The sequence below is a fragment of the Pelodiscus sinensis genome, chromosome 30 (genome assembly GCF_049634645.1).
Source record: "Pelodiscus sinensis isolate JC-2024 chromosome 30, ASM4963464v1, whole genome shotgun sequence".
Classification (NCBI taxonomy): Eukaryota; Metazoa; Chordata; order Testudines; family Trionychidae; genus Pelodiscus; species Pelodiscus sinensis.
The window spans coordinates 12,811,304-12,834,819 of NC_134740.1; the positions used below are offsets into that span (position 1 = coordinate 12,811,304).

General features: G+C 46.7%; 3 protein-coding genes across 3 annotated transcripts in view; 1 reads left to right on the top strand and 2 right to left on the bottom strand.

The window, feature by feature from the left end:
• Window positions 1–23,516, top strand: part of LOC102448380 (olfactory receptor 14A16-like) — a 111,676-nt gene that overhangs the window by 50,358 nt on the left and 37,802 nt on the right. The gene's annotated exons all lie outside the window — the stretch shown is intronic.
• Window positions 7,362–8,282, bottom strand: LOC102455641 (olfactory receptor 6F1-like). Its single transcript, XM_006126453.2, has one exon. The coding sequence runs from the start codon at window positions 8,139–8,141 to the stop codon at window positions 7,362–7,364; it is 780 nt and encodes a 259-aa protein (XP_006126515.2). The 5' UTR covers window positions 8,142–8,282.
• Window positions 17,731–18,483, bottom strand: LOC102447632 (olfactory receptor 6F1-like). The gene has a single exon (XM_006135719.2). It carries the CDS (start codon window positions 18,481–18,483, stop codon window positions 17,731–17,733), a length of 753 nt encoding a protein of 250 aa, XP_006135781.2.

Consider the following 23,516-nt stretch of genomic DNA (forward strand, 5'->3'; position numbering starts at 1 on the left):
CACAGTTGGAGATTTACAAAAATACATCAGCGGGTGAGACTTCTGAAAGTCCCAGCAATCATCCCTCTGAACCTTTTGCCCGTTAAATAACTTTGAAAGTCTGGCACTGAAAGATCAAAGCTCTTTTGCATATTGGCCTTTCCAACTCACCAACGGCCAGATTTTCAACGTATTGAGGCATGGGGAGCCAATGTTGTTATCTCATCTTGCCTTCTTTGTAGCAAAGGGTAGCAAACTTCTCCAAACAATGTCTAGTGGAGGTAAAGGTTTTTTTAAAACATTATCTTGTTTTTAAAATTCTCGCTGATGGAGAATCCAGCTTGATGGTTAGTAAATGGCTACAAAATTTAATTATTCCCAATTTTTCTCTAATGTCCCAGCCTGGTTTTGCCTGGCTGACACTTCCAGCCACTGTGTTGTGCTATATTTCTGTGTGCTGGACTGACTCCGCGTGAACACGTTTATACGTTGTGATTAATTCCCACCTACACCTCGCTTTCATTATGCTAACTAGACTGGGCTCCTTCAATCTGTCACAACCTGGTGGACAGTCTAATCCTTGGCACATTCGTAGGGCTCTTCTCAAAAATCCATATGGATTGATGAGCCCGACAGAGCTGACTTCTTCTTTAATTATAATGCCCAGCTTTTCCCCAATGCTTTTCAGCAGTAGCTTTCAAAGCCTTTTTAAAAGAGAACCAAAGCTACCCAGGTGGTTTAACACTGGATTAAATTGCCTAGGTAGGTTGTGGAATCTCCATCACCATTTAAGAGCAGGTTGGACAGACAGACACCTGTCACGGATGGTGTAAACGGTGCTTGGTCCTGCCATTGACTTGATGACCTCTCGAGGTCACTTCCAGTCCTAGTGTTCTGAGATTCTTTCAATCTCCCTGCTTTACAAACTGAGAAATGATAAACCGGAGCAAAAGCCCCTGGTTTTGCAGGGGTGGGTGATACCTCTCACTCAGCTGAGATGGGGAACCAAGATTTTACTGTGGCAGAGAAATGATTCACTGTCCCTTTGTACTGGGATTTTGAAACGAGACTGAAGGTGATAAAAACCCAACTGCAAGTGCCATTCATTGTTTGGTCAATATTTCATTGCCATCGACTTGTTTGAAAACCCCTCCTGACACTTATCCTCTTTATTCTAAGGGAACCTAGTCTGGCAAAGCTCATACGGCCTTTCACTTGGTCACCTCTTTCCATCTCCCAGTTGCTGTCCGCTCCTGCGCTATTAACCAGTGTGGGTAAGGAATGGTGTCCGTAGCCCCTGTTTGTCAGCGGGTGAAGATGGATGGCAGGAGAGAGATTGATTGATCATTACCTGTTCGGTTCACTCCCTCTGGGACAACTGGCATTAACCACTGTGGGCAGACAGGGCACTGAACTGGATGGACCTTTGGTCTGCCCCAGTGTGGCCGTTCTTATGTTCTTTGGTTCTTATGTTCTAAGCCATTATCACTTGTCTGTTAAATGAGGAGAAATTAGGGGAAAAGGATCTGGCCAGGAGATGCATCAGAAGATAGGAGCGAAGTCCAATACAGAGACGAGCTTTTCCAGTCTTCTAATGTCCCACTCTCCTTGCTTACCGAGAGCCTGACCCAAAGAGAGGGGAGGTCCACGACAATCTCTTCATTCCCTCTGGCAGACTTGGGAAAAGCGCGTGGAGCTCTCTCACCTGCAGAACCCCGGCGACGTGCCTAAGGAGGGTGAGCAGCGTTAGCTCCTGTATTGACAGACAGAGAAGCTGAGGTATGGAGAGGTTGTGTGAATTTCACACAGCAAGTTAGTAACAGAGTTAGGGCAATCACTAGCTCATTTCCCATCTACTGGAGCAGGCAACAGCTGAGAGAGCCAACGCTACCACATGGGCCGGATCCTCACAGGCAGTCAGGCGCTCAGAGAAATGTCTCACTGCGGCTATGAGGATTGGGAACAAGGATTTGTAGGTGCCTAGATTAATCTAAACCTCTCAGTGGAGAGGCATTTCACCAGACACTCTATTTGCGGAACAAATACATTTCCCATGAAGACCAATATATTTCCCTGAAATGGATCAAGTAGTGTTTTGGGCTACGAAAAGAGCCCATGTCTGAGTAGTGTGACCCGCAGACTTGTAGGTTTCTGTCTTATTGACTCAGCAGCCTGCGACTGCAGGGAGAGCTGCACCCCTGTGGCAGGGGCCGTTGTGGTCTCTTAAGCCCCCAGGAGTTGAAATAGGGAGAGATAAAGGCAGTACGCACGGGAGAGAGGAAAGACGTGGTCATATGGGACCAACGTGCTGGTGACTCGCCGTGGGAAACGCTTTCCTCCCACCAGCTGGGATCACCCCAAACGTGGAGACCGTTTGTTAACGTGGAGATTTACCCGGCCTCCCTCGGGTCCTTCACTCCACTCGTTTGGGGGGGTTGGAACATACAATGGAAGTGTCCTTGGTTCATTTCAATCATTGCTCTGGGGTGGAGCTGGGGTACGAGAGTGCAGGCTCCCCCAGGGACAGGACAACCCCAGCCCTCTCTCACTGCAGCAGCGTGGGACCAAGTGAGACATGCCTCTTCATGGCTGTTGCAGCTTCAACGGGCACAGCCGGGGGAGGGGTGCATGTCCCTCAGCTGGAGCAGGTCCAGGTTGATCTGCCCCCTACGTTCCTCACCCAGAGTGAGGATGCAGCAAACTGGGCACTTTCCCTTCGCTCCCTGAAGCAGGGGAGCAGCCAGCAATGTTCCTAAATGATTTGGAAGGAGGGATCTTCAGTGCCCCATGCAGGTCCCTAAAACGCACTTGGTGGCGGAGAAGTGGGGCTGGAAAAGTCCCAGACAGGAGTGGGGCTCACCCACAACCAGCCCTATTCATCTGCCTCGTGTTTCTTTGTCTCTTTTCCATTTGGTTTTCTGAGAAGCAACACCATTCTGGGTACATCCCGTTTTCCCAGCACAATCCAACTCCTACACCACTCTGTTACGATCAAAGGAAGTTTCTGCCGAATTAGGTGGCCCTAGTTCTTACTGTGTAGAAAGAGTTCTTGCAAAAACACAGACAGACAGACGGACACACACAAATACACAGACCCACAATCTCTCTCAAATAGGTATGGTAATTACAGGAGTTTTAAGTAATATTTCTGGGGTAGTCTCTCTCTCTCTCTCTCTCTCTCACTCACTCACTCACTCACTCACTCACTCACTCACTCACACACACACACTTTGGAGGACTTTTTAGCTTTTGTTGACAGAACAAGCCAAAACCCTCCCTCCTACTCTGTGGTCTCTCGCTAGAATGTAGCTCTCCTGGATTCTGAGGGAAAAAAATCACCGCAAAAGAGGGAGCCATCTTTCTCCTCCACTTACACATCAAATATTTAAAGATTCCACAAACATCCTCCTGGCATCTCGTTCCATTCTCATTTCATTACCCTGCGGGTGCCTTTCCACTTACCTGCTTTGTTTACAGATGGCAACTGAGCAAGTCTCAGAAATAGCCCCAATTTGTACTCCTCGGATGTGCCCCTGGAGATTGGGTCTCCACAGACTTTCTCAGACTTTTCTAGAATGTGCTAACCCCTGGCTCGGTACGGACGCCATCCTCAGCTACAGACATGCAGGGGAATTAAGGAGCCTTGATCCTGTGTCTCCGTTCTCTTGCAGAATGACCCGTGAACAATTGTTTGGGTTACCTGAAAATCACAACAGCTCAGACTGAGAGACAGCTGCTGGAATTTTCACAGAGCACCTGGCAAGCTAAAGTCCACCCATGGCAGGTGTCCATGTGCATCTGAGAATCCCATCAGGTGCCCAGACTCCTTTCATTTCTGACCCTTAGTGCCTCTTGAAAGTTAGGGAACTGCATCAAAATTTAACCCGGAGGAAGAGAAGAGTGAGGGGGGATTAGAGAGCAGCCTGCAACTTCCTGCAGAGGGTTCGAGAGAGGCTGTTTTCAGTGGTGGCAGATGGCAGAATGAGGAGGAATGGTCTCACATTGCAGTGGGGCAGGTCTAGTTGAGATATAAGGAAAAAAAATTCCTTAGGAGGGTGGAGAAGCACTGGGATGGGTTCCCTAGAGGGGTGGAATCTCCATCCCTAGAAGTCTATAAGTTCCAGCTTGACCAAACTCTTGCTGGAATCATTGAGTTGGGGATGGTCCTGCTTTGGGCAGGGGGCTGGACTTAATGGACTCCTCAGGTCTCTGCCAGCCCTAGGATTCTGTGATTAATCAGTGCAATAAGCGGTGTAAGATACAGAAGCACAAAGTGCCAGATATTTAATGTCATTCAGATGTCTAAATATATACAGTAGTCACTATAAAGGATTGTTCCTGACAGACCCTGCTGGTGTGCTCTAGAGTTCCCCAATGTGTTTTAATGTACGGTTTGAACCTCTTTAATCCAGTGCCGAACCAGAGAATTTGACAGACCATGGGAGGTCAACATAGTCTAGCAGCATTACAAAGCATGCCACAGCTTGCTCGGCATTTAGAATACTTTGAGAAGTGAATTAGAGGAAATAACCACACAGAGCACTGAGAGACTGGACGGAACTGGAGGGGGGGGGCGGGCTAAACAAACTTTACTGGACTGTGGGAAACTTGTCCACACACATGAAAAGTGGACATCTGAATAACTACAATCTTGGTGGACCACAGATGTTTCCAGACCAGAAAGTGCCGGATTAGAGAGGTTCAACCTGTCGCACATTTAGAACCCCAGAGGAATCAATGCAGATTTGACATGAAAGGTGAGTTTGAACATCCAGAGAAATTGGTACAACTTGCTCCCTTAGTACCATTGTGGAACTCAGCCCTAGTGCTTAGCTAGCCGGTGCTACCACGTCGTCATTGTGCTTGTGAAATCCGGAGCTGACTAGAGCATTTGCCATCCCCATGGGGAGAAGATAATCGAGGAATATCAGGCCTCATCATTGGACATACAATGGAAATGTGCTAGATTAAGGACTAAATAGCATTTAAGTGAGGGACAAAATCATTGCTATAATTACGCTGCTGGTCTTCCTTCCCTTTCCAGAGAGGTAGGTTGGGACCTTCCAGAAGACAAAGGCTTGGCCAAGGGGTCTGATCAGAGATGGGCAGGTGTAGACCCAGTGGGAATGCAGCTTGGGCAGCATCGAGTGGAACAGGCTGATGTCCCTGACTGTGGCTTAGGACACAGATAATCATCAGCTTGAAACTCTGCTTCATCCTGCGCTCATTAAACCGTCCTCGTTAGCGACCCGGCTACCAACGAGAAAGCCCCCCCACTAGCCAACACCAGCCTCTCGGTGGGATTTATGGAGATTTATGGTCATTAGATCTCCTCCTTCCTTAGTCAGAGCTCGGAGCGGCGTCGCGCCGGCTGGGGAGCCGACAAACCTCACCAGCAATTAAGGGCCAGTGGCAGAATTAAAGTTACCAGTTGTTTAAGCGGGTCCTGTGGGAGCATTTCTGGAAGGTGGGGGGGGCAGGCCCAGCAGGGCTGGTGAGAGAGGAGAGTCAGAGGTGCTGAGTGTAGTTAGGCCGGGGAAGGGGCCGGTTGGTTTCGGTGTCCAGTCGCCCCGGCTGTGGGCAGTGACAGGGTCAGTCCTGTGAAGCCCTTTGGGAGGCGATTCCTTCACTCCTCCACGGCCCGGCTTAGCAAGGGGGGTGCAACGGGGATGGATTGTGGGAAACTGAGTTGTAAACACACCGGAGAGTCCCCCTGGGTCCGACAGGAAGCCCGGCTCATCCACAGGGATAGAGGTAGCGTCCGGTGTGCAGGCCTCAGTGCCAGATTAGCCAACATTCGTGGGTTGTGACAGACTTTGCTAAACATGAGTCAGCAGTGTGACACTGTTGCAAAAATAACAAACATGATTCTGGGAGGTGTTAACAGAGGTGTTGTGAACACGACACGAGGAGTCATTGTTCTGCTTTACCCTGCACTGATTAGGCCTCAGTTGGAGTATTGTGTCCAGTTCTGGGCACCAGATTTCATGAAAGATGGAGAAAAATTGGAGAGAGTTCAGAGAAGAGCAACAAGAACGATGACAGGTCTGGAGATATCCCTGCAGGATTGAAGTGGTGACTTCTGGGCAGCAGTTAAACCCATGGTGTGGAATAGTTTTGGCCTGCAACCTGGTTTTCTTTTGGGACACCAGACAAACCAAAAGGCTCCAGTGTAGTTTACCTGTTGGCCAGTTTGCTTTTAGGACACCAGGTAAATCAACAGACTTCAATGGGATTGATCCGCTGACCCACTTGCTTCCAGACACCAGGAAAACCCAGAGCATGCAAAGGAGACTATGTGAGCTTCCTTTCAGGACACCAGGGAAACCCCATAGAGGTTAAGGGGTTGAGATGATGGCCAGCTTGCTTTAAGGGGTTGACCTGGCATCCACCTTAATTTCAGGCCCTCTGAAAAAACCAATAGTTTTGAATGGGGTTGACCTGGTTTCCATTTTTCTTTCAGGTCACCAACTCAGTCTCTGCCCTGCACCTTGAATCCTAGAGACGGACTCAAGTTTCCAAAGGGTTGACCTGGTGAGCCGCTTGCTTACAGGACACCAGTAAACCCATTGATTCCAAAGGGGTTGACCTGATGGCCAGTTTTATTTCAGCACAGCAGGTAAACCCATAAGCTACATCTACACTATGAGTTTTCTCAACAAAAAATACGCTAATGAAGGACTCATTTGCATGAGTTGTGATCTCATTAGCATGTTTTCTTCTGATCTGTTTTTGCCTTGAACCATTTCTCCAGATTAGTTTGAATTATAACCCTATCCTCCAAAGCACTTGCAACACCTCACATCTTGGTATCGTCTGCAAACACAATAAGCGTCCTCTCTGTGCCAATATGTAACTTATTGATGAACAGAACCAGTCCCAAAACAGAAACCTGTGGAACCTGACTCGTTATGCCTTGCAGCAGGATTTGTGAACTGTTAATATAAACCATGGTACACCCACATCTTGCATACTTTGTACAGAGGTCGTCCCCTCATTTTAAATAAAATATATTCTCATTGGAAAAATTCAGAGAAGGGCAACAAACATGATTAGGGATTTTGAACAGATTCCATATGAAGAGAAAATAAAAATATTTAGACAGTTCAACGTAGAAAAGAGGAGGCTAAGGGGGGATATGGTAGAGTTCTATAACATCATGACTACTTTGGAAAAGGTGAATAAGGAAAAGTTCCCATAACATAAGAACTAGGAGTTGCAGGCTTAAAACAAAGGTGTTCAAAAGTTTAACGAACAGAGGAGAAACATCAAAGATGCTTCTGTTGGTGTCACCATTTTGTCTTGGCCTTTCCCTGTCCAATGCAAACAGGAGAATAAGTTGATAATCAAGATAGTAATATGAAAGTCATTCAAATCTAACTTCATGTACCACTGAATGCCTTCCAAAAAGCCTTCTTCACTTCTTTATTTCTCAGAGTGTAGATGAAAGGGTTTAACAATGGAGTTATGATAATGCTCAAAGTGTTGACAATCTTGTTGATCTCCATAGAGTTCTCTGTGGAATACCTGACATAAAGAAAGATATTGGAGCCGTACCACATAATCACAACAATAAGATGAGCAGAGCATGTGGAAAAGGCCTTTTGCCGGCCTTGGGCTGACGGGATCCTCACGATGGTGGAGATGATGCAAGTGTAGGAGACCACGGTTATCAAAAATGATCCCAGGATGACGATGATTGCTATGGTCAAAGCTGCCAACTGAAATGCAGAGGTGTCTGAGCAGGAGAGAATGACCAAGGAATCGGTGCTGCAGTAGAAATGGTTGATGACATTAGAGCCGCAGAAAGACATATTAGATATTAGTGAAATTGGCAAAGAAAGAATCAGAAAACCAGAGACCCAGGAGCCCAGGGCCAGCTGCGTGGACCTGGTGGTGCTCATAATGGTGCTATAGCGCAATGGGTAGCAAATGGCCAGATAGCGGTCATACGCCATGACAGTCAAGAGGAAAAATTCTGTGCAGCCCAGGGCGAAAATGAAGTACATCTGCAGGATGCAGCTAACAAAGGGAATGGTTCTGCTTTTCCCCAGGAAAATGGTAATTGCTTTAGGGACACAGGCTGTGGTGTACCAGATCTCCAGGAAGGAGAGGTTGGAAAGGAAAAAGTACATGGGCATTTGGAGGTGAGGATAGACCATGACTAGAGCTATTATGGCAACGTTTCCCGCGATTGTCAGGATGTACGTTGTGGTAAACACCACAGAAAGAGAGATCTGCAAATATTGATTGCCGGGGAATCCCAGGAGGATAAACTCCTGCCCATTGGAGTGGTTTCCCTTCTCTACTCCATACGCGAGCTCCATCTGCCAAGAGAAAAGAGATGTAATTGAGGGGAAGTTTTGTTCTATGGGTTGTTGGACAGGACCTTTGCAAAGGTGTGGAAACGATTTAGAGTTTTAAGTCCCAAAACAAAAACAGCTTAGTTGATCAGGACTGTGAAGGTGAGGAGATTCTAAAGTGTTTTTGTAGTGCCATTTGTGGTTTACAAAAATGCTTTAGCGGTTGAGACTATTGAAAGTCCGAGCAATCGTCCCTCTGAACCTGTTTCCCATGAAAATCTGGCACTGAAACGTCAAAGCTCTTTTGCATATTGGTCTTTCCAACTCACCGACGGCCAGATTTTCAAGGTACTGAGGCATGGGGAGCCAATGTCGTTATCTCATCTTGACTTAGCAAAGGGCAGCGAACTTCTCCAAACAATGTGTAAAGGAGGAAAGGTTTTTTTTAAACATTATCTCATTTACAAAATACTCACCGATGGAAAATCTACCATGATGGTTAGTAAATGGCTACAATAGTTAATTATTCCTAGTTTTTACTCTAATGTCCCAGCCTGGTTTTGCCTGGCTGACACTTCCAGCCACAGTGTTGTGCTATTCTTCCCTATCCAAAATGACTCTCTGTGAACAGCTTATCTGTTGTGGTTAATTCCCACCTACACCACGTTTTCATTAAGCAAACTAGACGGGGCTCCTTCCATCTGTGACTACCAGGTGGACAGTCAAATCCTTGACGCATTTGTGGGGCTCTTCTCAAAAAATACAATCGGTGTAATAACGCCTTGTAGAGCTTTTTGGTTTTGGCATTTCAGGGTCCACCAGCATTTGTCTGACAGTATCTCCCACGCTCAGATTTTGTGCTGCTATGAAATGTTCAATAAATAGCAAAGAAATGTCAATATTACATTACTGCTCTTTCTCATCCAAAGTATCAATAACAATGTTAAATCTCTGCCAAGGCTTCTCCAGACCTGAGGACGTAGAAGTGCGACTGGAAAGTCATACGGATTGATGCGCCCAACAGAGCAGACTTGTTCATTAATTAGAATGCCCGGCTTTCCCGCAATTCTTTTCAGCGATAGCTCTCAAATCCTTTTTGAAATAAGGACCAGAGCTGTCTGGGTGGATAGGCACTGGAATAAGCTGCCAAGGGAGGCTGTGGAATCTCCATCACCATTTAAGAGCAGGTTGGACAGACAGACACCTGTCACGGATGGTGTAGACGGTGCTTGGTCCTGCAGTGGACTGGATGTCCTCTCAAGGTGGCTTCTAGTCCTAGTGTTCTGTGATTCTTTCAATTCATGTTTCAGACTGAGACATGATAAACCAGAGCGAATGCCCCTGGTTTTGCAGGGGTGGGTGATGCCGCTCACTCAGCTGAGATAGGGAACCAAGATTTTTCCCTGGCAGAGAAATGATTCATTATCCCTTTATATTGGGATTTTAGAAGGAGACTGGAGGGGATAAAAACCCAACGCCCAGGCTATGTCTAGACTGCAGGCTTCTTTCGAAAGAAAAATCCGCTTTTTCGAAAGAGAGCACCCAGCGAGTCTGGATGCTCTCTTTCGAAGACGGCCTCTTTACATTGAAGAACGCCTTCCTTCGAAAGAGGAACTTTCGAAGGAAGGCGTTCTTCCTCGTGAAATGAGGTTTACCGCCATCGAAAGAAAAGCCGCGTTCTTTCGAAATTATTTCGAAAGAACGCGGCTTGAGTCTGGACGCAGGGGAAGTTTTTTCGGGAAAAGGCTACTTTTCCCGAAAAAACCCCTGAGTCTGGACACGGCCCCAGTGTCATTCATTCTTTGGTAGATTTTTGATTGACATGGCCTCGTTTGAAAACACCTCCTGACACTTCTCCTTCTTATTCCAAGGGATCCTAGTCTGATAAGACCTTTCACTTGGTCACTTCTTTCCATCTCCCAATCTCTATCCGCTCCCGGGCTATTTTGTTCTCCGACGGGTTACATAGTCCTCCCTGTTAGCCAGCACTTCAGTGCCATTGGGAAAGGCCCAGCAGTGCTCGGGAGTCCTTAAATGGGTATTGGCCAGTCTGGGTAAGGAATGGTGTCCCTAGCATCTGTTTGTCTCAGGGTGGAGATGCATGGCAGAAGAGAGATCGCTTGACCATTACCTCTGGAATTGGCTACTGTGGGCAGACAGGATACTGGGCTGGATGGACCCTTGGTCATCCCCAGTGAGGTGCCTATGACGGGTGAGCAGCTTTAGCTCCTGTATTGTCAGACAGGGAAACTGAGACATGGAGGGGTTGTGTGAATGTCACACAGCAAGTTAGTAACAGAGTCTGGGCAATCACCAACTCCTTATTTCCCATCTACTGGAGCAGGCCACAGCTGAGAGAGCCAATGCTACCACATTGGCCAGATCCTCACAGACATTCAGGTGCTCAGAGAGATGTCTCACTGCAGCTATGCGGATTGGGAGCGAGGATTTGTAGGTGCCTACATGCTTCTTAACTTCTCAGTGGAGACACATTTCCCTGGACACTCTAGTGGTGGAACACAGAAATTCCCCTGAAATTGATCAAGTGGTGTTTGGGGCTATGAAAAGAGCCCATGTCTGAGTGATGTGACCTGCCCACTTGTAGGTTTCTGTCTCCTTGACTCAGCGTCCTGCAGCTGCAGGGAGAGCTGCGCCCCTGTGGCAGGGGCCGTTGTGCTCTCCTATGCCCTCCGGAGTTGAGAAAGGGAGAGATAAAGGCAGCATGCGCAGGAGAGAGGAAAGACGTGGATGTTTGTGACCGACGTGCTGGTGACTCACTGTGGGAAACGCTTTCCTCCCGCCAGCTGGGATCATCCCGAACTTGGAGACTGTTCGTTAACGTGGAGATTTACCCGGCCTCCCTCGGGTCCTTCACTCCACTCGTTTGGAGCGGGGGGGTTGGAACATAGAATGGAAGTGTCCTTGGTTCATTTCAATCATTGCTCTTGGGCGGGGCGGGGGAGGAGGATGCAGGCTGCCTCAGGGACAGGACAACCCCAGCCCTCTCTCACTGCAGCAGCGTGGAACCAGGTGAGACGTGTCTCTTCATGGCTGCTGCAGCTTCAACGGGCACAGCCGGGGGAGGGGTGCATGTCCCGCAGCTGGGGCAGGTGCAGGTTGATCTGCCCCCTGCGTTCCTCAGCCAGAATGAGGATGCAGCATACGGGGCACTTTCCCTTCGCTCCCTGAAGCAGGGGAGCAGCAGGCAATGTTCCTAAAAGAATTGGAAGGCGGGATCTTCAGTCCCCCACGCAGGTCCTTAAAAGGCACTTGGTGGGGGAGAAGTGGGGCTGGCGCAGTCCCAGACAGGAGTGGGGCTCACCCACAACCAGCCCCATTCACCTGCCTAGTGATTGTGTCTCTTTTCCAATTTCGGTTTTCTTAGAAACAATCTCATTCCGGGTACGTCCCATTTTCCAGGCACCATCCAGCTCACATACTGCTCTAAGTTACGATAAAAGGAAGCTGCCTGCCGATTTGGGTGACCCTAGCTCTTACGGTTTGGGAAGAGTATTTGGACTAACACACACAGACAGACACATACATGAATACACAGACCCACAATCTCTCTCAAAGAGGTATGGTAATTACAGGAGTTTTAAGTAATATTTCTGAGGTAGTCTCTCTCTCTCTCTCTCCCCCCCCCCACCCCGTCTCTCTCTCTCACACACACACACTTTGGAGGAATTTTTAGCTTTTGTTGAGAGAACTAGCCAAACCCCTCCCTCCTATCCTGTAGTCTCCCCTTAGAATGTAGCTCTCCTGGATTCTGAGGGAAACACATCACCGCAAAAGAGGGAGCCATCTTTCTCCTCCACTTACACATCAAATATTTAAAGATTCCACAAACATCCTCCAAGTATCTCGTTCCATTCTCATTTCATTACCCTGCGGGTGACTTTCCCCTTACCTGCTTTGTTTACAGATGGCAACTGAGCAGGTCTCAGAAATAGCCCCAATTTGTATTCGTCGGATGTGCCCCTGGAGATTGGGTCTCCACTGACTTTCTCAGACTTTTCTAGAATGAGCCAACCCCTGGCTCGGTACAGACGCCATCCTCAGCTACAGACATGCTGGGGGATTAGGGAGCCTTGATCCTGTGTTTCTGTTCCCTTGCAGACTGAACCATGAGCAATTGTTTGGGTTACCTGAAAATCGCAACAGGTCAGACTGAGAGACACCTGTTGGGATTTTCACAGAGCACCTGGGAAGCTAAAGGCCACCCATAGCAGTGAGCGTCAGGTGTCCATGCGCATTTGAGAGTCCCATTAGGTGCCCAGACACCTTTCAATTCTGACCCTTAGTGCCTCTTGAAAGTTAGGAAACTGCATCAAAATTTAACCCTGAGGAAGAGAAGAGTGAGGGGGGATTTGAGAACAGCCTTCAACTTCCTGAAGAGGGTTGCAGAGACAATGGAGAGAGGCTGTTCTCAGTGAGGGCAGATGGCAGAATGAGGAGGAATGGTTTCAAGTTGCAGTGGGGGAGGTCTTGATTGGAGATTAGGAAAAACAATTTCCCTAGAGGGTGGGGAAGCGCTGGGATGGGTTCCCTAGGGAGGGGGTGGAATCTCCATCCCTAGAGGTGTATAAGTCCCGGCTTAACCAAGCTCTGGCTGGGATGATGGAGTTGGGGTTGGTCCTGCTTTTGGCAGGGGGCTGGACTTATTGGCCTCCTCAGGTCTCTGCCATGCCTGGGACTCTGTGATTAATTAGTGTGATAAGTGGTGTAAGATACAGAAGCACAGAGTACCAGATGTTTAATATCATTCAGATGTCTAAAGATACAGTCATCACTATAAAGGCCTGTTCCTGAGATATCCTGCTGGTGTGTCCTAGAGTTCCCCAGTGTGTTTTAATGTACAGTTTGAACCTCTCGAATCAATTTCTGAACCAGATTGGATATTGTCTAGCGGCATTACCAACCCTGCCACTGCTTGCTGGGCATTTAGAATACTTTGAGAAGTGAATTAGAGTCATGTAACCACGCAGAGCACTGAGAGACTGGACTGGGAGTGGGGGGGGAGGGGTAAACAAACCTTACGGGAAACTTGGCCACACCCATGAAAAGTGGACATCTGAATAACTAAAATCTTGCCGGACCACAGATGTTTCCAGACCAGAGAATGCCGGATTAGAGAGCTTCAACCTGTCGCACATTTAGAACCCCCAGTTGACTCAATGCAGATTTGACTTGAAAGGTGAGTTTGAACATCCAGAGAAATTGGTACGACTTGCTCCCTTCGTACCATTGTGGAACTCAGCCCTAGTGCTCAGCTAGCCGGCGCTACCAAGTCATCATTGTGCTTGTGAGATCTGGAGCTGACTAGAGCATTTGCCATCCCCATGGGGGGAAGATAATCGAGGAATATCAGGCCTCAGCATTGGAAACACAAAGGAAACGTGCTAGACTAAGGACTAAATAGCATTTGAGTGAGGGACAAAATCATTGCTGAAATTACGCAGCTGGTCTTCCTTCCCTTTCCGGAGAGGTAGGTTGGGATCTTCCAGAAAACCAAGGGAATTAGGTGCTCGACTCCTGTTAAAATCAATGATGTTTGGGGCACTAATTTCCTTTAGGCACATCAAAAATTACCAGTCCTATTTGACATTGGATTGAATGGAGGAAAGAGTAGGCCCTGCATCAGACTCTAATCCCATAACGATGTCAGATGAGTGAGGGAATTAGAACGTGGCATTACGGGCCCTCAATTCCATCTGAGACTCATGATCAAACTACCAGGCGTGGCAGCAGAGATTCCCCCTTCTCACGGGTCGGTCTGAGTTGCTGCCTGTATATGAGCAGTCCAGACGAGAGCCAATGTGTTTGGGGGCAGAACACAGGCCACCTGTTCCCAACCAGAGCTGCTGGCTAGATTCTGTCAGAACCCATTTTGTTCAGAGAATGTCGTACCCTCCACCTGATCTGCCTAGTATAACCTAAGAAGCTCTCCAGTAATGCACTTCGTATCCACTGACTCAGGCCAGTGCGGCCCTCAAGACTAAAGTCCTAACCCGAGAGAAATCTACAGATGATACGGGAGGGCCTCTGTCATATTGCCCATCCACACTTGTCTTCCTGGAGTATCATCTGTCCAATCCTCTCTTTGTCCAGTCGTCTAGTCAAACTTGTGTTCTCCTGCCCCTTCCCATCTATCTCAATCTGAACTCAGTCACCTTTCTCCTTCTCTCTCGCTTGCCTTTCTCTATCTATCTATCTATCTATCTATCTATCTATCTATCTATCTATCTATCTATCTATCTATCTATCTATCTATCTATCTATCTATCTATCTATCTATCTATCTATCACTAATTGGGACAGGCATGTCACTAACAGGGATTGTCAGGCAGGTGCATTTCACAATCCTGGTCACTAAACTAATTGAAAACACATCCTGGTTCTTGGTCCCTGCTGGGCTCATTGTTCATGTCCCTTTATCGAAAAAGGGATGTAGTTCACACATACCCTTAGAATCTAAAGGAGTTGGCGTGATGACCAGCTTCATTTCAGGACTTCAAATAAATCTTTGAAATCCAAAGGCTGCATCTACAACTACACTTCCCTGTGTTACTTGGGGTTCTTTCAACTCAAACCTCTGAGTAACTTTTACTTTCTGTTAGGTGGTGTCAGGAAATAAGTCAGGGTAGACACGGTCATCCAACCAATAGATGGATGGTACAAACAGGACAACACAAGAGTGCTTTCACTTAAAGCTAAACTTTAATTAGTCTCAGGCACTTACATATGTCTGCAACAGGTTAGTAAAACACCCCCGCCCTCGATAATTACAGAAGTTGAGTATGGCTCTCGAGTGACACCGGGCAGGCTTCTGATGGCCAGTCTTCCATCTGCCAGTGAGGATGGAGATGTGGCCAGATGTGAAGAGTCCTCAAGGGGTCCTTGAGGCATCCCTCCAAGTGTTCCCCAAAATTGTCCCCCTAACTCAAACTTTCCTTCCCTATTTATCCATTAGTATTACATTAAGATGTCACTCAAACACTTGTAAGTCAAGCACTTTTTAAAGGTTAGGCAAGAGGTTTTATTTTGATCATCACTTTTACCAGATGCGTTTTTTTTCTTTTTCAGAGACTTCATGCTTCGGGGCCCTAACAAATCTGTCTTAGGGCATCTAGACAAACTTCCTGCTTTTCTAAATGTAGGATTTCACTAGAGATTTCGGTCTCAGGAAGGATGCGGGGTCAGGCTTCCCTCTCTGTGGCACCCATACTCCCCTTCTTCCTCCTCCCTAACTAGGTCATGCTGTCTAGGCCTATTTTGGGCCTTTTAGCTTGGTTGCTAAAGTTTAATCAGTAAGCAATAGTGGTTCAGGCACATTACTGGATTTGCCGAAATCTTCCTGTACATATGCACCTTGGGTCTGACCTAAGGTATGTAACAGACTCTGTGGAGTCACACTGATTTTCTGGGTAGAACAGTCTAGACACCAAGGGCACGTCTGGACTTCTGGGTTTTGTCAACATAGGCTTTATTGACAGTATCTGTTGACAAAGCCTCTGTTGACAAAGAGCATCTAGACTACAACCAGTTCTGTTGAAAAAGCAAGCCACTTTTTTGAAAGAGACTGTAGATGCTCTCTTTTGAAAAAGCATAGTGGGATGAAATAGTGTCTTTTTTCAACAGGCATTATTGCTCGTAGAATGAGGTTTACCGTGGTTGACAAAACTGAGGTGTTCTGTCGACTTACTGTCAACATAACGCTGTGGTAGTGTAGACACAGGTATAGTTTTGTCAACAAAAGTCCACTTTTGTGGAGAAAACCCTGTAGTCTAGACACACCCCAAGATAGTATTCCTGTCTTTGCCTTATGAGTGATTGAAACTTACGGGAGCCTGGCATTTTCAAATAAGTTAGATCAATAGAAGCTATTGTGAAAAGAATGGCTATTAGTTCACACCAGTGCTTTGGTGTATTACTTCACCACCACCCCTGCCCATACTTCCATAATGAAAATGTCCCATTCCTTCTTGACCCTACTACAGTGGCCCTGGAAAACAGTTGGACATAGTCTTCTTTCTTTTTTCATCTTTGTCTTCTTTTGTCTACTTTCCTCTTCATCTTCTTTCTTCTTTGTTCTTCGTTGTCTTTTCCTTCATCTTTTTTAATCTTTTTTCATCTGTGTCTTTCCTTTTCTTTAGTCATCTTCTTCTTTACCCTGGAAAACAATTGGTCATGGTCTTCTTTCCTCTTTCTTTTCTCAACTTTGTCTTTTTTCCTCTTTTGTCTTTGTCTACTTTCTTTTTTCATCTTTGTCTCTTTAAACTTGTCTTTCTTTCTTTCTTTCTTTCTTTCTTTCTTTCTTTCTTTCTTTCTTTCTTTCTTTCTTTCTTTCTTTCTTTCTTTCTTTCTTTCTTTTCTTTTTTCATCTTCATCTTTTTCTTCATCTTCTTTTTTCTGTCTTCTTTTGTCATCTTCCTCATCATCTTCTTCCTCTTCCATTTTTCTCCCTCCTCTGTGCGACACCCTATTAGATACCTGAAAAATGCTATCATATCCTCTCTCAGTCTTCTCTTTCCAAATTAAACAAGCCCAATTCTTTCAGTCTTCCCTCATATATCATGTTCTCTAGACCTTTAATCATTCTTCTTGCTCTGCTGTGGACCCTCTCCAATTTTTCCACATCTTTCCTGAAATGTGGTGCCCAGAACTAGACACAATACTCCAACTGAGGCCTAATCAGTGCAGAGGAAGGTGAAAGAATGTCTTCTCATGTCTTGCTCACAACACTCCTCTTAATGAAGCTCAGAATCATGTCCCCTAGATTCTTTTCTCCATGACTCCTTCCGAGACAGTCGCTTCCCATTCTGTGTGTGTGTAAAATGGACTATTCCTTCCTAAGTGGAGCGCTCTGCATTTGTCTTTATTAAACTTCATCCTGTTTCCCTCAGACCATTTCTCCAGTTTGTCCCTATCATTTTGAATTCTGACCCTATCCTCCAAAGAACTTGCAATCCCTCCCAGCTTGGCATCGTCTACAAACTTAATAAGCGTCCTCTCTATGGCGATATATAAATCATTGATGAACAGAACAAATCCAAAAACAGACACTTGTGGAACCCCACTTATGACCTTCCAGCAGGATTTGTGAACAGTTAATATAAACTATGGTACACCCACATCTTGCATAAATAAAAAGACTTAGGAAAGAGGAGGCTAAAGGAGGATATAATAGAGGTCTATAAAATCATGACTAGTGTGGAAAAGGTGAATTAGGAAAAGTTCCCATAACATAGGAACTAGGGGTCACCAAATGAACTTAAAAGGTTGCAGGTTCAAAAGAAAGGTGTTCAAAACTTTAACATACAGAGGAGGAACATCAAAGATGCTTTTGTTGGTAGCACCATTTTGTCTAGGCCTGTCTCTGTCCAATGCAAACTGGAAAATAAGTTGATAATCAAGCCAGTAAAATGAAAGTTGTTCAAAGCTAACGTCATGTCCCACCGAATACCTTCCAGAAAGCCTTCTTCACCTCTTTATTTCTCAGAGTGTAGATGAAAGGGTTTAACAGGGGAGTTACAATAATGCCCAAAGTGTTGACTATCTTGTTGATCTCCAAAGAGTTCTCTGTGGAATACCGGACATATAGGAAAATATCAGAGCCGTACCACATAATCACAACAATAAGATGAGCGGAGCATGTGGAAAAGGCCTTTTGCCGGCCTTGCGCTGATGGGATCCTCACGATGGTGGAGATGATGCAAATGTAGGAGACCATGGTTAACAAAAACGACCCCAGGATGACAATGATCGCTAGGGTGAGAGTTGCCAACTGAAACTCAGAAGTGTCTGAGCAGGAGAGAATGACCACAGAATCGGGGCTGCAGAAGAAATGGTCGATTACGTTAGAGCCACAGAAAGACATCTTGATCATCAGTGAAGCTGGATAAGATATAATCACAAAACCAGCGACCCATGAGCCCAGGACCAGCTGAGCAGACTTGGTACTGCTCATCATGGTGCTATAGCGCAACGGGTAGCAAATGGCCAGATAGCGGTCATAGGCCATAGCGGTCAAGAGGAAAAATTCCGTGCAGCCCAGAGAGAAAATGAAGTACATCTGCAGGATGCAGCCAACATAGGGGATGGTTCTGCTTTTCCACAGGAAAATGGTAATTGCTTTAGGGACACAGGCTGTGGTGTACCAGATCTCCAGGAAGGAGAGGTTGGAAAGGAAAAAGTACATGGGCATTTGGAGGTGAGGATGGACCATGACCAGAGCTATTATGGCAATGTTTCCTGCAATTGTCAGGACATACGTTGTGGTAAACACCACAGAAAGAGAGATCTGGACATATTGATTTCCCGGGAATCCCAGGAGGATAAACTCCTGTCCATTGGAGTGGTTTCTCTTCTCTATTCCATACGCGAGCTCCATCTGTCAAGAGAAAAGAGACGTAATTGAGGGGCAGTTTTGTTCTATGGGTTATTGGACAGGACCTTTGCAAAGGTGTGGAAACGATTTAGAGGTCTAAGTCCCAAAACAAAATCAGCTTAGTTGGTCTGGACTCTGAAGGTTAGGAGTTTCTAAAGTGTTACTGCCATTGCAGGTTTACAAAAATGCTTCAGCAGGTGAGACTTTTGAAAGCCCCAGCAATCGTCCCTCTGAACCATTTGCCCATTAAATACCGTTGAAAATCTGGCACTGAAACTTCAAAGCTCTTTTGCATATTGGCCTTCCCAACTCACCAACGGCCAGATTTTCAAGGTATTGAGGCATGGGGAGCGAATATCATTATCTTATCTCGCCTTCTTTGAAGCACAGGGAAGCGAACTTCTCCAAACAATGTCTAGAGAAGGTAGAGTTTTTTAAACATTATCTTGTTTTTAAAATTCTCACCGTTGGAGAATCCACCATGATGGTTAGTCAATGGCTACAAAATTAATTATTCCCAATTTTTCTCTAATGTCCCACTCTGGTTTTGCCTGGCTGAAACTTCCATCCACAGTGTTGTGCTATACTTTTCTGTGCTGGACTGACTCCCTGTGAACAACTTTATCTGTTGTGGTTAATTCCCACCTCCACCTCCTTTTCATTAAGCTAACTAGACTGGGCTCCTTCAATCTGTCACTACCAGGTGGACAGTCTAATCCTTGACGCATTCGTGGGGCTCTTCTCAAAAATTACAATTGGTGTAATAACGCCTTGTAGAGCTTTTTTGTTTTGGCATTTCAGGGTTTACCTGCATTTGTCTGACAATCTAACCCAGCCTCAAATTTTGTGTCCCTATCAAATGTTCAATAAATAACAAAGGAATGTCAGTATTACATTAGTGCTCTTGCTCATCCAAAGTATCAATAACAATAATAAATCTCTGTGAAGGCTATTGCAGACTTGAGAATGTATAAGTGTGACTGGAAAGGAGTTTCATACGGATTGATGCCCCTGAAGGAGCTGACTTGTTCATTAATTATACTGCCAGGCTTTTCCTCAATGTTTGTCAGCAGCAGCTCTCAAAGTCTTTTTAAAAAGAGATCCAGAGCTGTCCTGGTGGTTAAACACTGGATTAAATTGCCTAGAGAGGCTGTGGAATCTCCATCACCATTTAAGGGCAGGTTGGACACACAGACACCTGTCACGGATGGTCTAGCCGGTGCTTGGTCCTGCCGTGGACTGGTTGCCCGCTCGAGTTCGCTTCCAGTCCTAGTGTTCTATGATTCTTTCATTCTCCCTGCTTTACAAACTGAGAAATGATAAACCAGAGCGAATACCCCTGGTTTTGCAGGGATGGGTGATGCCACTCGCTTAGCTGAGTTGTGAAACTAAGAGTTTACCCAGGCAGAGAAATGATTCATTCTCTCTTTTAACTGGGATTTTGAAAGGAGTCTGGAGGTGATAAAAACCCAACTGCCAGTGTCATTCAATCTTTGGTAGATGTTTGATGGCCATCGACTCGCTTGAAAACTCCTGACACTTCTCCTTATTCCAAGGAAGCCTAATGTGTCAGAGCTCATAAGGCCTTTCACTTGGTCACCTCTTTCCATCTCCCAGTTGCTGTCTGCTCCTGCGCTATTTTGTTCTCTGATGGATTGGAAAGTTCTCCCTGGTATCAAGGACTTTTTGGAAGGGCCCAGCTCCCCTTTGGACTTAAGTGGCTATTAGCCAGTGTGGGTAAGGAATGGTGTCTGTAGCCTCTGTTTGTCAGCGAGTGGAGATGGATGGCAGGAGAGAGATCGCTTGATCATTACCTGTTCGTTTCACTCCCTCTGGGATACCTGGCATTGGCCACTGTTGGTAGACAAGTTACTGTGCTGGATGGAACTTTGGTCTGAACCAGTGTGGCCGTTCTTATGTTCTTAGGTTTTTATGTTCTAAGCCATTATCAGGTGTCTGATAAATGTGGAGAAATTAGGGGGAAAGGATCTGGTCAGGGGATGCATCAGGAGACAGGAGCGAAATCCAGTACAGAGACAAGCCCCTCCTGCCTTCTAATGACCCAAGCTTCATGCTTACCGAGGCTCTGACCCAAAGAGAGGGGAAGTCCACGACGGTCTCTTCATTCCCTCTGGCAGACTTGGGAGAAGCGCACGGAGCTCTCTCAGCTGCAGATCCCCAGCGATGTGCCTAAGGAGGGTGAGCAGTGTTAGCTCCTGTACTGAAAGAGAGGGAAACTGAGGCACAGAGAGGTTATGTCAATTTCACATAGCAAGTTAGTAACAGAGGTAGGACAATCATCAACTCCATATTTCCCATCTACTGGAGCAGGCCACAGCTGAGAGAGTCAACGCTACCACATGGGCCGGTTTATTCAGGTGCTCTGAGAGTGTCTCATGCGGATTGGGAGCGAGGATTTGATGGTACCTACATGCTTCTAAACCTCTCAGTGGAGATGCAATTCACTGGACTCTCTAGCTGTGAGACAAATATATTCCCCTGAAATTGATCAAGTGTTGTTTTAGGCTACGACCCACAGACTTGTAGGTTTCTGTCTCATTGACTCAGCCTCCTACAGCTGCAGAGAGAGCCGCGCCCTGTGGCAGGGGTGTTTGGGGTCTCTTATGCCCTCAGGAGTTGAAAAGGAGAGAGATAAAGGCAGCACATGCGGGAGAGAGGAAAGACGTGGTCATACGGGACCGACATGCTGGTGACTCGCCATGGAAAACGCTTTCCTCCCACCAGCTGGGATCACCCCAAACGTGAAGACTGTGTTTGTTAATGTCGAGATTTACCTGGTCTCCCTCGGATCCTTCGCTCCACTCATTTGGGGCAGGGGGGTTGGAACATAGAATGGAAGTGCCCTTGGTTCATTTCAATCATTTCTCTGGGGTGGGGCTGGTGTAGGAGAGTGCAGAGAGCCCCAGGGATAAGACAACCCCAGCCCTCTCTCACTGCATCAGCAGCGTAGGACCAGGTGAGACGTGTCTCTCCATGGCTGATGCAGCTTCAACGGGCAGAGCCGGGAGAGGGGTGCATGTCCCGCAGCTGGGGCAGGTCCAGGTTTATCTGCCCCCTACGTTCCTCAGCCGGCAATGTTCCTAAATGATTTGGAAGGAGGGATCTTCAGTGCCCCATGCAGGTTCCTAAAAGGCCTTGGGTGGGGAAGAACTGGGGCTGGTGTATTCCTAGATATGAGTGGAGCACACCCACAACCAGCCCCATTCTTCTGCCTGGTGTTTCTTGTCTCTTTTCCATTTGGTTTTCTGAGAAGCAATCTCATTCTGGGTACATCCCATTTTCCCAGCCCACCCAACTCCTACACCACTCTATGTTATGATCAAAGGAAGTTGCCTGCTGAATTGGGTGGCCCTAGTTCTTACGGTGTAGGAAGAGTTCTTGCAAAAACAAACACACACACACACACACACAGAGAGAGAGATACACAGACCCACAGCCTCTCTCAAAAATATATGGTAGATACAGGAGTTTTAAGTAAAATGTCTGGGGTAGTCTCGCTCTCTCTCTTTCTCTCTCTCGCATGTGCACGTGCACACATATACACACCACACACACACACACACACACTTTGGAGGGCTTAGCTTATTAGCTTTTCTTGAGAGAAAGAGGGAGCCATCTTTCTCCTTCGGTTACACATCAAATATTTAAAGGTTCCACAAACATCCTCCTACTCATTACACAGATTTCTATGCTGATTATCATCTCGTTCCATTCTAATTTCATTACCCTGCTGGTGCCTTTCCCCTTACCTGCTTTGATTACGGACGGCAACTGAGCAGGTTTCACAAATAACCCCAATTTGTATTCATCAGATGTGCCCCTGGAGACTGAGTCTCCACAGACTTTTGCAAAGTTTTCTAGAATGGTACGGACGCTGGTCTCTGCTACAGACATGCAGGGGCATCAGGGAGCCTTGATCCTGTGTCTCTGTTCTCTTGAAGACTGACCCGTGAGAGATGGAGAGACACCTGTCGCTATTTTCACAGAGCACCTGGGAAGCTAAAGGCTACCTATGGCCGTGCGCGTCAGGTGACCATGTGCCTTTGAGAGTCCCATTAGGTGCCCAGATGCCTTTCAATTCAGACCCTTGGTCCCTGTTGAAAGTAAGGAAACTGCATCAGAATGTAACCGTGCGGAAGCGAAGAGTAGGGAGGGATCTGAGAGCAGCCTTCAACTTCCTGAGGGGGGTCCCAGAGAGGATGGAGAGAGGCTGTTCTCAGTGGTGCAATGGTGTCACGCTGCAGAACAAGGAGCAATGGTCTCACGCTGAAGTGGTGGAGGTCTAGAACAGATATGAGGAAAAGCTGTTTCCGTCGGAGCGTGGAGAAGCACTGGGATGGGTTCCCTGGGCAGGGTGGGGGGGAGCGATGGAATCTCCATCCCTAGAGGTGTTTCAGTCCCGGCTTGACAAAGCCCTGGCTGGGATGATTGTCTTGGAGTTGGTGCTGCTTTGGGCAGGGGGCTGGACTCGATGACCTCCTGAGATCTCTGCCAGCCCTGGGACTCTGTGATTAATTAGTGTGATAAGTGGTGTAAGATACAGGAGCACAAAGTACCAGATGTTTAATGTCATTCAGACGTCTAAAGATACAGTCATCACTATAAAGGACTGTTCCTGACAGACCCTGCTGGTGTGCTCTAGAAGTTCCCCAGTGTGTTTTAATGTACAGGTTGAACCTCTCTAATCCGGTGCCGAACCAGAGAATTTGCCAAACCATGCGAGGTCAATGTAGTCTAGCAGCATTACCCACCATGCCACTGCTTGCTGGGGACTTAAACGGCTTTGAGGGGTGAATTAGAGCCAAGTAACCACAGAGACCACC